This window comes from Melanerpes formicivorus, unplaced genomic scaffold, assembly GCF_026170545.1.
Source record: "Melanerpes formicivorus ecotype bairdi unplaced genomic scaffold, bMelFor1.0.p_v2 SCAF_35, whole genome shotgun sequence".
In the NCBI taxonomy this organism is placed as follows: Eukaryota; Metazoa; Chordata; class Aves; order Piciformes; family Picidae; genus Melanerpes; species Melanerpes formicivorus.
Genome location: NW_027142387.1, coordinates 4626855 through 4638856, shown reverse-complemented (window position 1 = coordinate 4638856; position 12002 = coordinate 4626855). Strand labels below are relative to the sequence as shown.

The following is a 12002-nucleotide window of genomic DNA, read 5'->3' as shown; positions in this document are numbered from 1 at the left end:
CTTCCAGAGCTCTAATGGGTGGCAAAGGCACAGAGTTTGTCACTGTACCCTCAAGTGAGTCATTTTCCAGCTGGCCCCAGCATTGTGCTGCAGGTCTTCAGTGAGTGAAGCCTTGCCAGTCTGAAGAAACAACTGGCTGGACAAAATGGCTTTTCAAAGATGTGTGAAGAACTTGCTGCAGCTCCATCCCTCAGACCAATTTCTCCCAGGCTGAGCGGCTGGTATTGATCAGCTTCTGTCAGCAAGGCATCCACTTGATAATGCCATGAAAGGCACTTGGGAACTGCAGGCAGAGGCTGCACAGAGGGCAGCTGAACATTGGCACTTTTTTAATCCCCATGAAGACAAGCCTTTAAGCCCCAAGTCCCTGGTGGTGTGCATTTCAGAAGGGACACAGCCTAAAAAAGAAGAGAAATGGCAATGCCAGGTTAAGATCTGTCCTGTCCCCAGCACTCAGTGCTGCAGTGGCTCAGAATGAGGCTTGCTGTGATGTGGAGCATCTTCACCTCTGCTGCTGTTGATCACACTGTGTGGAAACACAGCTCTGTCACAGCTTGTTCATGGCTCAGACCATACTGATTTCCAGGGTTTGAAGGGGGCCTCCAGGGGAGTTGGAGAGGGACTCTGACAAGGGCTGGGAGTGACAGGACAAGGGGTAATGGTGTTAACTGGAAAGAGATGGATTTAGACAAGCTATGAGGAAGCAGTTCTTGCCCATGGGGGTGGGGAGGCACTGGAACAGGTTGCCCAGAGAAGCTGTGGAGTCTCCAAGCCTGGCAGTGTTCCAAGCCAGGTTGGATGAGGCCTTGGAGCAAGCTGGGCTAGGTGTCCATGACCATGGCAGGGCATTGGAACTGGATGATCTTGAAGGTCCCTTCCAAGACAAACCATCCTAAGATTCTACAGTCACCACCCAGCCTCAGAATGAATCTGTGTTTGGCATGAGACCAGCTGAAGGGAACGGCAGACCTGGGACACTAGGTGACATGGCTTGTCCTGCTGGTCTTCAGTGGTGGGAACCCTGTGCTGCTTTTGTCAGTGTCAGCAATACCCTAGGAAAGGACATGGAGCTGCAGTCACAGCCCTGCTGCTGGTGAGTGTGTGGCTTTCCACAGATGGAGTCCAAATCCAGTGAAAATGACACAATCCTGTTAGTCACTGTGGGAACAGAGGCAGCATCAAACCCAGAGCAAAGAGACCGGCACCAGTGCGCAGCAGCTTGAGGTTCTCAGAAGGGCACTGGAGGAGCAGAGGTTTGAATGCTCTGCAGTTGGTCTGCATGTTGTGATTGAGACACTGAGGTGCTGGAGTGGGTACAGAGAAGAGCAACAAAGCTGGAGAGGGGTTTAAAGGCCAGGTCTTATGGGGAGAGGCTGAGGGAGCTGGGCTTGTTTGCCCTGAAGAAGAAGAGGCTGAGGGGAAACCACATTGCTCTCTACAGCTTCCTGAAAGGAGGCTGGAGTGAGGCTGGTGTTTGTCTCTTCTCCCAAGTAACTACCACAACAGGACAAGAGGAAATGGCCTCAAGCTGTACCAGGCGAGGGTTAGGTTGGAGATGAGGAAAAATTTCTTTGCTGCAAGAGTGGTCAGGGATTGGAACAGGCTGCCTGGCCAGGTGAGGCCTTGAGCAACCTGCTCTAGTGAGAGGTGTCCCTGCCCATGGCAGGGCGTTGGAACTGGATGAGCTTTAAGGTCCCTTCCAACCCAATCCATTGTGATTCAAATGAGACAGGTCAGCTGCACACCTGGATGAAAATCTAGAAGGTACTGGCTATCCCTAGGACAATTCCTTTCATGGAGCCAGCCCACAGTTTCTGAAAGGAGTTTTGTTCAGCACATAGCTGCCCCTCCTACGTGAATCAGAGACCCACAGGTTGGCAAGGGCTGGAGGGGCCCACTGGAGATCATCAAGTCCCAGCCCAAGAAGAATGAAGTGCTTAGGAGCAGATCCAGTGCTGCATTCTTTGCAGTCTTGTTTGCCTGTTTACACTGGGTGAATGTTTAAAGCTGTCTTTCCGAAGTAAAGCAACCCCCCCAGGGATGACTTCTTGGATTGTTTCTCTGAAGTGAAAGTTGAGATTGTCCTTTAGCATGTCCCAAGCCACATTCCACAGAGACAGGCAGATGCAGGCTGGGGACGACTCCCTGCTCTTACCTGCTCCTGCTCACTCTCTCCATAACTTCCTCAGAGAATACCTGCACACCTCCAGGACACACACCAACCCCAGGCTCCTCCTCTCTGTCCCCACATCCCACACACATCCCTTTTCACGCTGTGTGTCTCACAACACTAATGCAGAAAACAGGATCCTCTGAGGCTCCTCCACAGCAGGGCCACAGGGACTCATTTCTTCCACTTGAAGCATGGCACAAGCAGTGAGGCCAGAAGTAAAACTCATCACGTCCCTCTGCCTTGCATCACAGCCTTGTGAAGCTTCCCTTGCAGCTGTGAAGTCAGCAGGGCTGTTCCTGGCAGCAAGGGCTCAGGTCCTGCCATCAGCCTCTCTGCTGGAGGAACGAGAGGCAGGCTGCTTCCAGGCTCTGTGTGGAACCGCAGAGGAACTCAAGAGAGGGAAACAAAACCAGAGTAAAAATGTTCCCATTCCTTGTGCTCTGCAATTGCCCTTTTAAGGGCTGTGTCTCTTCCTTGATCTCTGGAGCACTTCTGCAGCAGCAGCCAGGCTGCAGCCCCTCTTGCCCCAGTGGAGAAGGTTGTCAGGCAGAGTTCTCATTTGTGAGGGAGCCTCTGCATTTCTTCTGACAGGAGAAGAAAACCAACCCAAGCCCTCACACCCTGGGTCTGGAACACACAGCAGGGAGGAACGCATGCTGTGGGTGGTGGGAGGCAGGAATTCTTAGCAGTCCCGCATGAATGGCACCTAAGGGTCCCCTCCTCCCCCTTTACAGTCATGGTGCTGGGGGCTGGCAGCCACAGGTGCTGCTCAAAGCTCTGCTCCTAGCCCATGCTGAAAGAGTAGCAGTCTGGGCTGCAAGAGGAAATGACCACTGACCTAGTGTCCAGACCTGCACTTCCAGTCTAGTTCTTGTGTTCCCACCACCCCTAAATACAAACAAAACTGAGACTTTGACCTGGTAACCTGCATGGTCTGTAAGGACCCTTCCAACCCAAGCCCTTCTGTGAACCCATGGATCACAGACCTAACATGAGGACACTTTGGGACATGCTTTAATGGCCATGGTGGTCTTAGGTTGATGGTTGGACTTGATGATCTTGGAGGTAGTTTCCAACTAAACCCATTCTGTGATTCCATAATACAGCTCCCTACGACTCCCTGAAAGCAGGCTGGAGCCAGGTGGGGGTTGGTCTCTTCTCCCTGGGACCAGGAAATAGGGCAAGAGGAAATGACCTCAAGTTGACCCAGGGGAGGTTTAGGTTGGATTTTAGAGGAAACTTCTTGACTGAAAGGGTTCTCAAAGCCTTGCACAGGCTGCCCAGAGAGGTGGCCAAATCCCTTCCCCTGGAGGTGTTTCCAAGAGGCATAGATGTGGTGCTGTGGGCCATGGTTTAGCCCCAGCCTTGGTAGAGTTAGAGAATGGACTGGATAAGCTTAAAGGCCCTTTCCAACTGAAATGACTCTAGGAGCCTATGCTATGCATTAATAAAAACCAGATATAAAGGCATCTGGGATGAATTTGAGGATAAGATAACCTGGGCCATTTGATGGTAAGAGAATCTTACCAGGTATCTCATCAGATATCTATGAATAACAACTGCCTTTGCACCAAGGTGACCTTCTGAGCATTTGGCTGCACAGCCTTGAGACCCTTCCCTGCAGTTAGCAATTTGGCTGCTGCCTGTTCCATCACCTCGGGTTCACATTCAGCTCCTACTGATTTTCCTTGCAAATCACTCCATGTGTTTGCTATTTTTGTCAGCACAGGCATGCTTCCAAGAGTCTTCTGGGTGTTCCAAGAAACAGTCAATGTCCAAGGTAGGCTTTGAAATGTTAAGGATTTTGTTCTTCTGGAAGGACTAAACCTGTCAGCTGCTATGGTCCGTGGCCCTGGGGCAGGTGGCTTTGTCATGGGCACGTTGCAAAGTGAAAACTACCTCAGTAACCATGCAACTGTAAAAGCTGCTTGGGAGTCTTGTCCAGATACCTTCTCTCTAGAGTTCTGGTCTGCAGATCTCTGTGGCAGCCTCTGGGGTTAGACAATTTCCTTTGAGAAGTGTCTGCTATCTGGATTCAGGATTTTATCACTAGAAATATGTAGTCACTTTACCATGGCAGCGTAAGGTGGGACCTTATTTCATCTAGCAGTCTGAGCTGGATCACCCTGTGATGGCTTCTCCTTCCCCTCACTGCATTTACAGTCCTGGGACAGAGAGCCAAACGAGACCTACCAGAGCTGTGGACCTGCAGTGGTTCATCTGGACACCCAGAGGTCACTCCTAGAGACTTCATGGATTCCACACAGACATCACAGTTGTCTCTAACCTCTCTCATTACCCAGCTACCAAAAATCCTTTCTTTCCATCTTCTCCCCAATATTAACTGTGGAGCCTCTGCAGCTTCTCTGGGCAACCTGTCCCAGAGCCTCACCACCCTCATGGGCAAGAATTGCTTCCTCATGGCTCATCTCAATCCAGCTTCTTCCAATTTGAAGCCATCACCCCTTATCCTGTCACTCCATTAGGGGAGGCATCAACACACAGAACGACAGAATTGTTTGGGTTGGAAAAGCCCTCTAAGGTCATGGAGTCCAACTATCAACCTAAGACCACCATGTCCCAAAGTGCCATCTTACTTTTCTTGCTCAGGAATAATTTAACCTGCTCTGGCATTTTGGACCACAGAGAATAACACTTCTAATTATGAGTTTTGTGGTTTGGTGTGCTTAAAATGTAGGCCAAGTGGTTCTGGGAAGACTCTTTCCACACAGGGTTTTGTGTCATGCTGAAAATCATTAAACAGTTAAAGCCACCGACTCTTAGGAACTTCCCTGAATTTCCCAGCTCTTGGCTTTCATTCTTCCCACAACATCCCCTCCGTTCTCATTTCCACTTTGTCTTTCTGAGCTGCGCTCACTGATACATCCCTAAGGTATAAGCAATTATGCTCAAGTTGTATTTAGCTTTGGTAGTTACTTGGAGCAGCCTTCCAGAATTTGCAGAGGGCCTCCAGGATAGTTGGAGAGGGACTTCCATCAAAGGCACAGAGTGACAGGACAAGGGGTGATGGCTTGAGACTGGAAGGAGCTGGATTGAGATGAGCCATGAGGAAACAATTCTTGCCCATAAGGGTGGTGAGGCACTGGGACAGATTGCCCAGAGAAGCTGTGAAGGCTCCGAGCCTGGCAGTGTTCAAGGCCAGGCTGGCCTTGAGCAAGCTGGGCTGGTGGGAGGCGTCCCTGCCCATGGCAGGGGGTTGAAACGGGATGATCTTTAAGAGCCTTTCCAAGGCAGGTTGTTAAATGATTCTATGCTGACTACCACTTTCAAACCATAAAGATAGGTTTTTAACACAGAAATTTGTCTACTTTTCCTTCTCCATCAGTTGGACTGAACAAGGTTGTCAGCAACACTACAAACCTTGTCCTTGATATGTGGACCCTTCTTGTAGAACACCCTTCTGGCTTCTTGCACAAGGCAACTTACAGCCCTTCAGAGGGTTTTCAGCTTGAGAACCATTTCCCAAATGTTTCAAATGCACATGTGGACAGAACTGCAGTCAACTGATGATGGACTCAGGTATCCTTTCCTGGACAGTGTGATGAGGCCTCAAGCCTGAAGACCACAGGCAGAAAGCCTCGGACGCTTCCTGAGACATAGTTAGATATTGCACTCATTTTCTTGTGAGCCAGAGCACATCTGGTAGCTGCTGCTATGTAAGATCCAGTGCTCAGGTGTTTTAGAATGAGCAGGAAAATAATGCTGTCCCTTAGGGCTAACAGGAATCAGGGTGTGAGCTATGAAGGAATCAGTAATTCTGTGCAGACCTGGCGAGACAAGATCTGTAGCTTACAACTGTAAATTTGATAGGCTAGGAGCCAAACATTGCCAGCAGATGGAAGAAGATGTAATTTGTGCAGATCACTTTTGAACTGCAGTCCTCTGAGAGCTGACAAACTCCATGCACCTCAGCAAACGAGGCCACCAGCACCCGACAGATGTGAGGCTGTGCCATCCCTAAACAGGATCCCACTCCCGCAGTCCTTACACTGCACAGATCCTGCTGCTAATTAGTGGGAATGTGGGACAGCACTGCTGGGAGAAAGCAAGCGGCCTAAATAGCATGGTCCAAATGCTGTCTGCAGCTCTCCAAGAAGTATGGATACCTTTTTTTAACCCTTGCCACCTGTGACAGCTGGAAATAAGTGCTGGGCTCGGCTTATTCCTAATGGGTTTTTGCAGCTCATTAGAGGATAACATGGAAAGGATGGGAGCATGCCCCAGAGAAGGAAGACAGCTGACTGGAGAAGTTTCATGCCTGGTTCAGCTCTGAATGGCAGCATTAACTGCTGGACAAATATGAGGATGTTCATGTACATGACTTGGTTACCAAATGTGTGGATTCTCCTCCTCCTCTCCAGGAATATGGTTTGTTATTCTTACTGATTTCCAGAGAGTACAGCAAATCCCTCACTCAGCCTCCCTCATTTCCCAGACTACAGATTTTGGAAGAGGCACCAGGATCTGCAGAAATGGCCACTGTTGGTGGTCACTGCATTCACCCCCTCTGCAGAATATAGTATTTAAAGAACCTGAGGAGGTACTTCCCAGTCCCACTGTTGTTCCAAACCTGGGGTCTTTATTTGGTGTGCAAAAACCAGCTGACACAAAACGAGTCGGAATCACTAAGGTTGGAAAAGCCCTCTCAGGTTATCAAGTCCAAGGACACACAGAGGCAGGATTATTTGTTTGATCCCAGTTCTCAGAGTGAAGATTTTTGTTTCAATCCAATTCTGTACAAAAGAAAAAGGGGGCTAGGCGGCAGTTCCACATGCACCTCCACTCGGTGTCCAGTGTTATTTTGCACACCAGGTAAAGTATCCAGATCTGGGACAACGCCACAAGCACTGATTTTGAATTAAACTGGAATAGCTGCCCACTGGGCAAAGGGAAGAAAAGGAATAGGAAAGCCATGTGATGATGTTCCTATTTCGAGCTCCTGTAGACAGAAGAGGAAGAAGCACATCGAAACCCGCAGTAAGCCGAGGGCTGGCCGCTCGCACACCGCCGGTTGCCGGCGTGAGGTGCACACATCTCGCTCTCTACCTTCCAGCTGCCCCTAAATTAACACGGCAACACCATCTCCTGGATTTCTGCGCTCCAAAGATGCTTCCGGATTGCTGCCCACTGCCTGCAGCAGCCTCCTCACTACAGCCCAGCCCTCGCCCCCAGCCCGGGCACCCCCCGAGCCTGCCCTTTGCTATTTAGCGCATCTCAATCCCTCACCCCCTTGCCGCCCCCTCCGGCTTCTGAATGGAGCCCAAATGGAGCTGCCTTTTCGCCGGGGCAGACGCCGAGCCTGCCGAGCCTTGGAGCCCAGCTCCATGCCCTCAGCTATCGTCATCACCCGGGAATCCAACAAAACCACCCCCGGCACCGCCGGGCTTGGTTTGGCTCGGCCCTGTGGTGCAACCCCCACCATCCATCCGAGCCAGCCCGGCCTCCCCCAGCCCCTCCGCGGTGCCGACCGAAAAGACATCCCCCCACAAGCCGCTCTGATCACCCCCTCGGGGAACCGCACGAAGCCCCACAGCGCCGCCTCCTCCCCTTCCCCGGCGCCTCAGCCCTTTTGTGCCGGGCGCGGGGCAGCCCCGCTCCCCGCCCCGCGCCCGCCCCCGGCTGAGGGCGTTGGGAGCCGGTCCCTTTACGCAAGGAAAGTTCGGCGTCGGTTTCAAGGCTCCTCCCTGCCGGTGAAAGGCAGACTGCGGGGCGCCTGGAAACCGGTCAGAGGGAGCGCGGCGAGGCGAGGGGCGCGGGCTCGAGGGGCCGGCACAAATGGTCAGGCGGCGGCGACGGCGGCGGTGGCGGGGGTAGCGGCAGAGTCTCGGGAGGCGCGGCCGGGCGCTGCCGCTTGTGCGGGGCTAGAACTGCGCGGCCGCGGCCCCCCTCGAGTGGCGGCCGGGGTTGCTCCCCACCCCGTCCCTGCCCGCCGATCCCTTCATGAGTCGCAAGTTCGGGCCGGGAGGAGCAGCGGAGGAGACGGCGGCGGGGCGACGGGAGCCCGGCTGGGCAGGCGACACCGACTGAGCATGGCCGAGAGGCGCGGGCCGGCGACGAGCGGCTGCGGAGGCGAAGTTGGCGGCGGGCGGAGGGCGAGCGGCTGCAGCCGCTGTCGACGGCTGCTACCGCCGCTGCTGCTGCTGCTGTGGGCGGCGGCGCTGCCTGCCGGGGGCCAGCCTTCGGCTCCGAACGGGGAACGGGGAATCTCCATCCCGGACCACGGCTACTGCCAGCCCATCTCCATCCCGCTCTGCACCGACATCGCCTACAACCAGACCATCATGCCCAACCTGCTGGGCCACACCAACCAGGAGGACGCTGGGCTAGAAGTGCACCAGTTCTACCCGCTGGTGAAGGTGCAGTGCTCGGCCGAGCTCAAGTTCTTCCTCTGCTCCATGTACGCCCCGGTGTGCACGGTGCTGGAGCAGGCCCTGCCGCCCTGCCGCTCCCTCTGCGAGCGGGCTCGGCAAGGCTGCGAGGCCCTCATGAACAAGTTCGGTTTCCAGTGGCCCGACACGCTGCGCTGCGAGAAGTTCCCGGTGCACGGTGCCGGCGAGCTCTGCGTGGGGCAGAACGCCTCCGAGCGCGGCACCCCCACTCCCGCCCTGCGACCCGAGAGCTGGACTAGCAACCCCCACCGAGGGGGCAGCGGTGGCGGCGGCCCCGGGCCCGGCGAGCCCCGCGGGCGCTTCTCTTGCCCGCGGGCTCTGAAGGTGCCATCCTACCTGAACTACCGCTTCCTGGGGGAGAAGGACTGCGGGGCTCCCTGCGAGCCCGGCCGCCTCTACGGCCTCATGTACTTCGGGCCCGAGGAGCTGCGCTTCTCTCGTACCTGGATCGGCATCTGGTCGGTGCTGTGCTGCGCCTCCACCCTTTTCACCGTCCTCACCTACCTGGTGGACATGAAGCGGTTCAGCTACCCGGAGCGGCCCATCATCTTCCTCTCGGGCTGCTACACGGCGGTGGCCGTGGCCTATATCGCCGGCTTCCTTCTGGAGGAGAGGGTGGTCTGCAACGAGCGCTTTGCGGAGGACGGCTCCCGGACCGTGGCCCAGGGCACGAAGCGGGAGGGCTGCACCATCCTCTTTATGATGCTCTACTTCTTTGGCATGGCCAGCTCCATCTGGTGGGTCATCCTCTCCCTCACTTGGTTCCTGGCCGCCGGCATGAAGTGGGGCCACGAGGCCATTGAGGCCAACTCTCAGTACTTCCACCTGGCCGCCTGGGCTGTGCCGGCCATCAAAACCATCACCATCCTGGCCCTGGGGCAAGTGGACGGGGATGTCCTCAGCGGCGTCTGCTTTGTGGGCATCAACAACGTGGATGCGCTGCGGGGCTTCGTGCTGGCCCCCTTGTTCGTCTACCTGTTCATCGGCACCTCCTTCCTGCTGGCCGGCTTCGTCTCTCTCTTCAGGATCCGGACAATCATGAAGCACGACGGCACCAAGACAGAAAAGCTGGAAAAGCTCATGGTGAGGATAGGCATCTTCAGCGTCCTCTACACGGTGCCGGCCACCATCGTCATTGCCTGCTATTTTTATGAGCAAGCTTTTAGGGAACAGTGGGAGAGGAGCTGGGTCACGCAGAGCTGTAAGAGCTATGCCATCCCTTGCCCCAACAACCACAGCAGCCACCACCCGCCCATGAGCCCCGACTTCACCGTCTTCATGATCAAGTATCTCATGACCTTAATTGTGGGCATCACCTCGGGCTTCTGGATCTGGTCTGGGAAAACCCTGAACTCTTGGAGGAAGTTTTACACCAGACTCACCAACAGCAAGCAGGGAGAGACCACAGTTTGAGACCCCTGCCCGCCGGGCCAGAGGGATGGCAGGCAGCTGGAAAGCCGGGGCTCTGTCTTAGGAAGCAGCTCCTTATCCAGCTTGGGCAAACTTTGGGGACCACGAGTGGCTTCTGCAGAGAGCAGGGAGCAGAGGATGAGCCAGGTGGAGACTTCAGTGTCTGGGGACCTTCTGGCTTTGACCTCCTGAATCTTCCCAGCTCCTCTTGGTCTTTCTCTTGTAGGAACTGCAAACGCACTGTCAGTTTGGGGGAGAGGGATGTAAATAGCCTCTGTAAGATTTTGTAAGTATATTTGTATTTAAATTACAAAAGAAAAAAGCCAGCTCACTTTTTTTAATTATTTAGGACACTTTTAACCCCATGGCGGATTTCGCTTCCTCGCTCCCCCTCCTTTTTTCCTCTTTTAATTGAAAAAAAAAGGCGGCATTGAATTTTTTTATTTCGTAGGGCAAAGATGGGGGACAAAATGCCGGTGAGAGAAACCAAAACAACCGCTTGTCTTCTCCCCGCACGGCGCTGGTTTTGCCGTGGTTCTGCTGGGAGCTGAGGAGCGGCAGGGCTGGGAGCGGGGCCGCTGCCTCTGCCCAGGGCTCCTCCTGAGGCGAGCCGGGCCCGGCCCGTCGGCGGAGGTGGGGTTGGGGAGCAGCAGCCGCTTGCCGCCCAGGCTCTGTGGAGGCGGGACGGGGGCGCCGCTGTCCCCGTACAGGGGAGGACAGGCAGGCAGCCGCCGGGCCGTGGCGCAGGGGAGGCCTGGCCCGAGGCGGGAAGCCGGCACCCCGCGTCGCGGGGCGGGCAGAAGCCGGGCCCAGCGCGGCCTTTCCCTGCGGGGAGCGCCGCGCCGCGGGCTGAGGGCGCTCGGCTGACGGGTGCCCGCTGCCAGTCTCACAAGATCAGCGCACCACGTAGGTACAAGAGGAGTTGGCCTGTTGCCCGAGTGAACGCTGGCTGTACCTGCAGCAGTCCTGAGGCTCGGGAGGTGGATGGGGACACGGGCTTCCCAAATTCCCCGTCGTGAGGGGGCGTTTCGGAGCTCACTTTCGGGTGGAGAGGGGGGAACGGAGAGGAGCTTCAACAGAATAAGCCGCAGCTTGGAGGTTGTTCTTTTTGCCTCTCTTAATGGTATCCATACGCTGGCTCCGTTCAAGAAACACTGGAGCCGTTGCTCTGAATTCTAATTCATCGGGTTTTAATTCACGACATGTAATGAGGGTGTGTTATTTTTACCAGTAATAAAAACAAAAGCGGAATTTTTAAGCGCTCTGGTGGGATGTGAGACCTTAACAGAGCCTCTGCTGCCTTCCCCCGTCTTCTCGGTACAGTAAAAACTTTGCCTCCTGCGAAGCGCAGCTGCCGTGTGGGCAGCGTATCTGCTGCCCTGCCTCTGCCAGCTGTGCGGGGCTGTGCCGCTTCGTACGAAAGAAAGAGGCAAACTTGAAATGTAACTTGGGACGAATGCATTGGAATATTCAGTCCTCTGTATGGAAACCAGCAGAATGCTGTTCTCCTGATTGTATCGTTTTACACTCCCCCCCGCACCCCCATTACAAAGCCTGTATTGAGGTTCATAAACACACTATCTGTGCTGCCATACCCTGAAATGCAAGATTATTTGAACTCGGTATGCATTTATTTCTGTCCACTATCACCAGATCATCTATATTTATAGAGGAATAGAAATTTATATATATTAAATACCATATTTTTAATTTCTCTGAAATAAATGGAGGTTTTGTACAAAAGCTGCCTTGTCCCTTTCCATACCCTTCTGACTCCGATACTGCGCGAGAACACAACAGATGTGTGGCACTCCTCGTTTTTCTTTATGCTGATTCACAGTAACGAGCTGGAGTTCAGTGCAGGAATTCTTTGTGCACTTTGGGGTGTTATCTCTGGCCCAATCTAGATTAACCCTTCCATAGGAGCAGTGTGAACTGCACAGGATGTGGCAGAGCTGTGATCGCTGCTGTGAAATCCTGGCAGAGATCTGTACAACAGGAGAAAGCAG

General features: G+C 54.2%; 1 protein-coding gene across 1 annotated transcript; it reads left to right on the top strand.

Annotated features, from left to right (window-relative positions):
• The first annotated feature begins 7890 nt into the window (after window positions 1–7890).
• FZD1 (frizzled class receptor 1) lies at window positions 7891–11736 on the top strand. Its single transcript, XM_068156905.1, has one exon. The coding sequence runs from the start codon at window positions 8224–8226 to the stop codon at window positions 9994–9996; it is 1773 nt and encodes a 590-aa protein (XP_068013006.1). The 5' UTR covers window positions 7891–8223; the 3' UTR covers window positions 9997–11736.
• The last annotated feature ends 266 nt before the right edge of the window (window positions 11737–12002 follow it).

What these genes read in the sequence shown, in the direction of transcription:
- FZD1 (XM_068156905.1), top strand. Translation starts at nt 8,224, where the DNA reads ATGGCCGAGAGGCGCGGGCCGGCGACGAGCGGCTGCGGAGGCGAAGTT.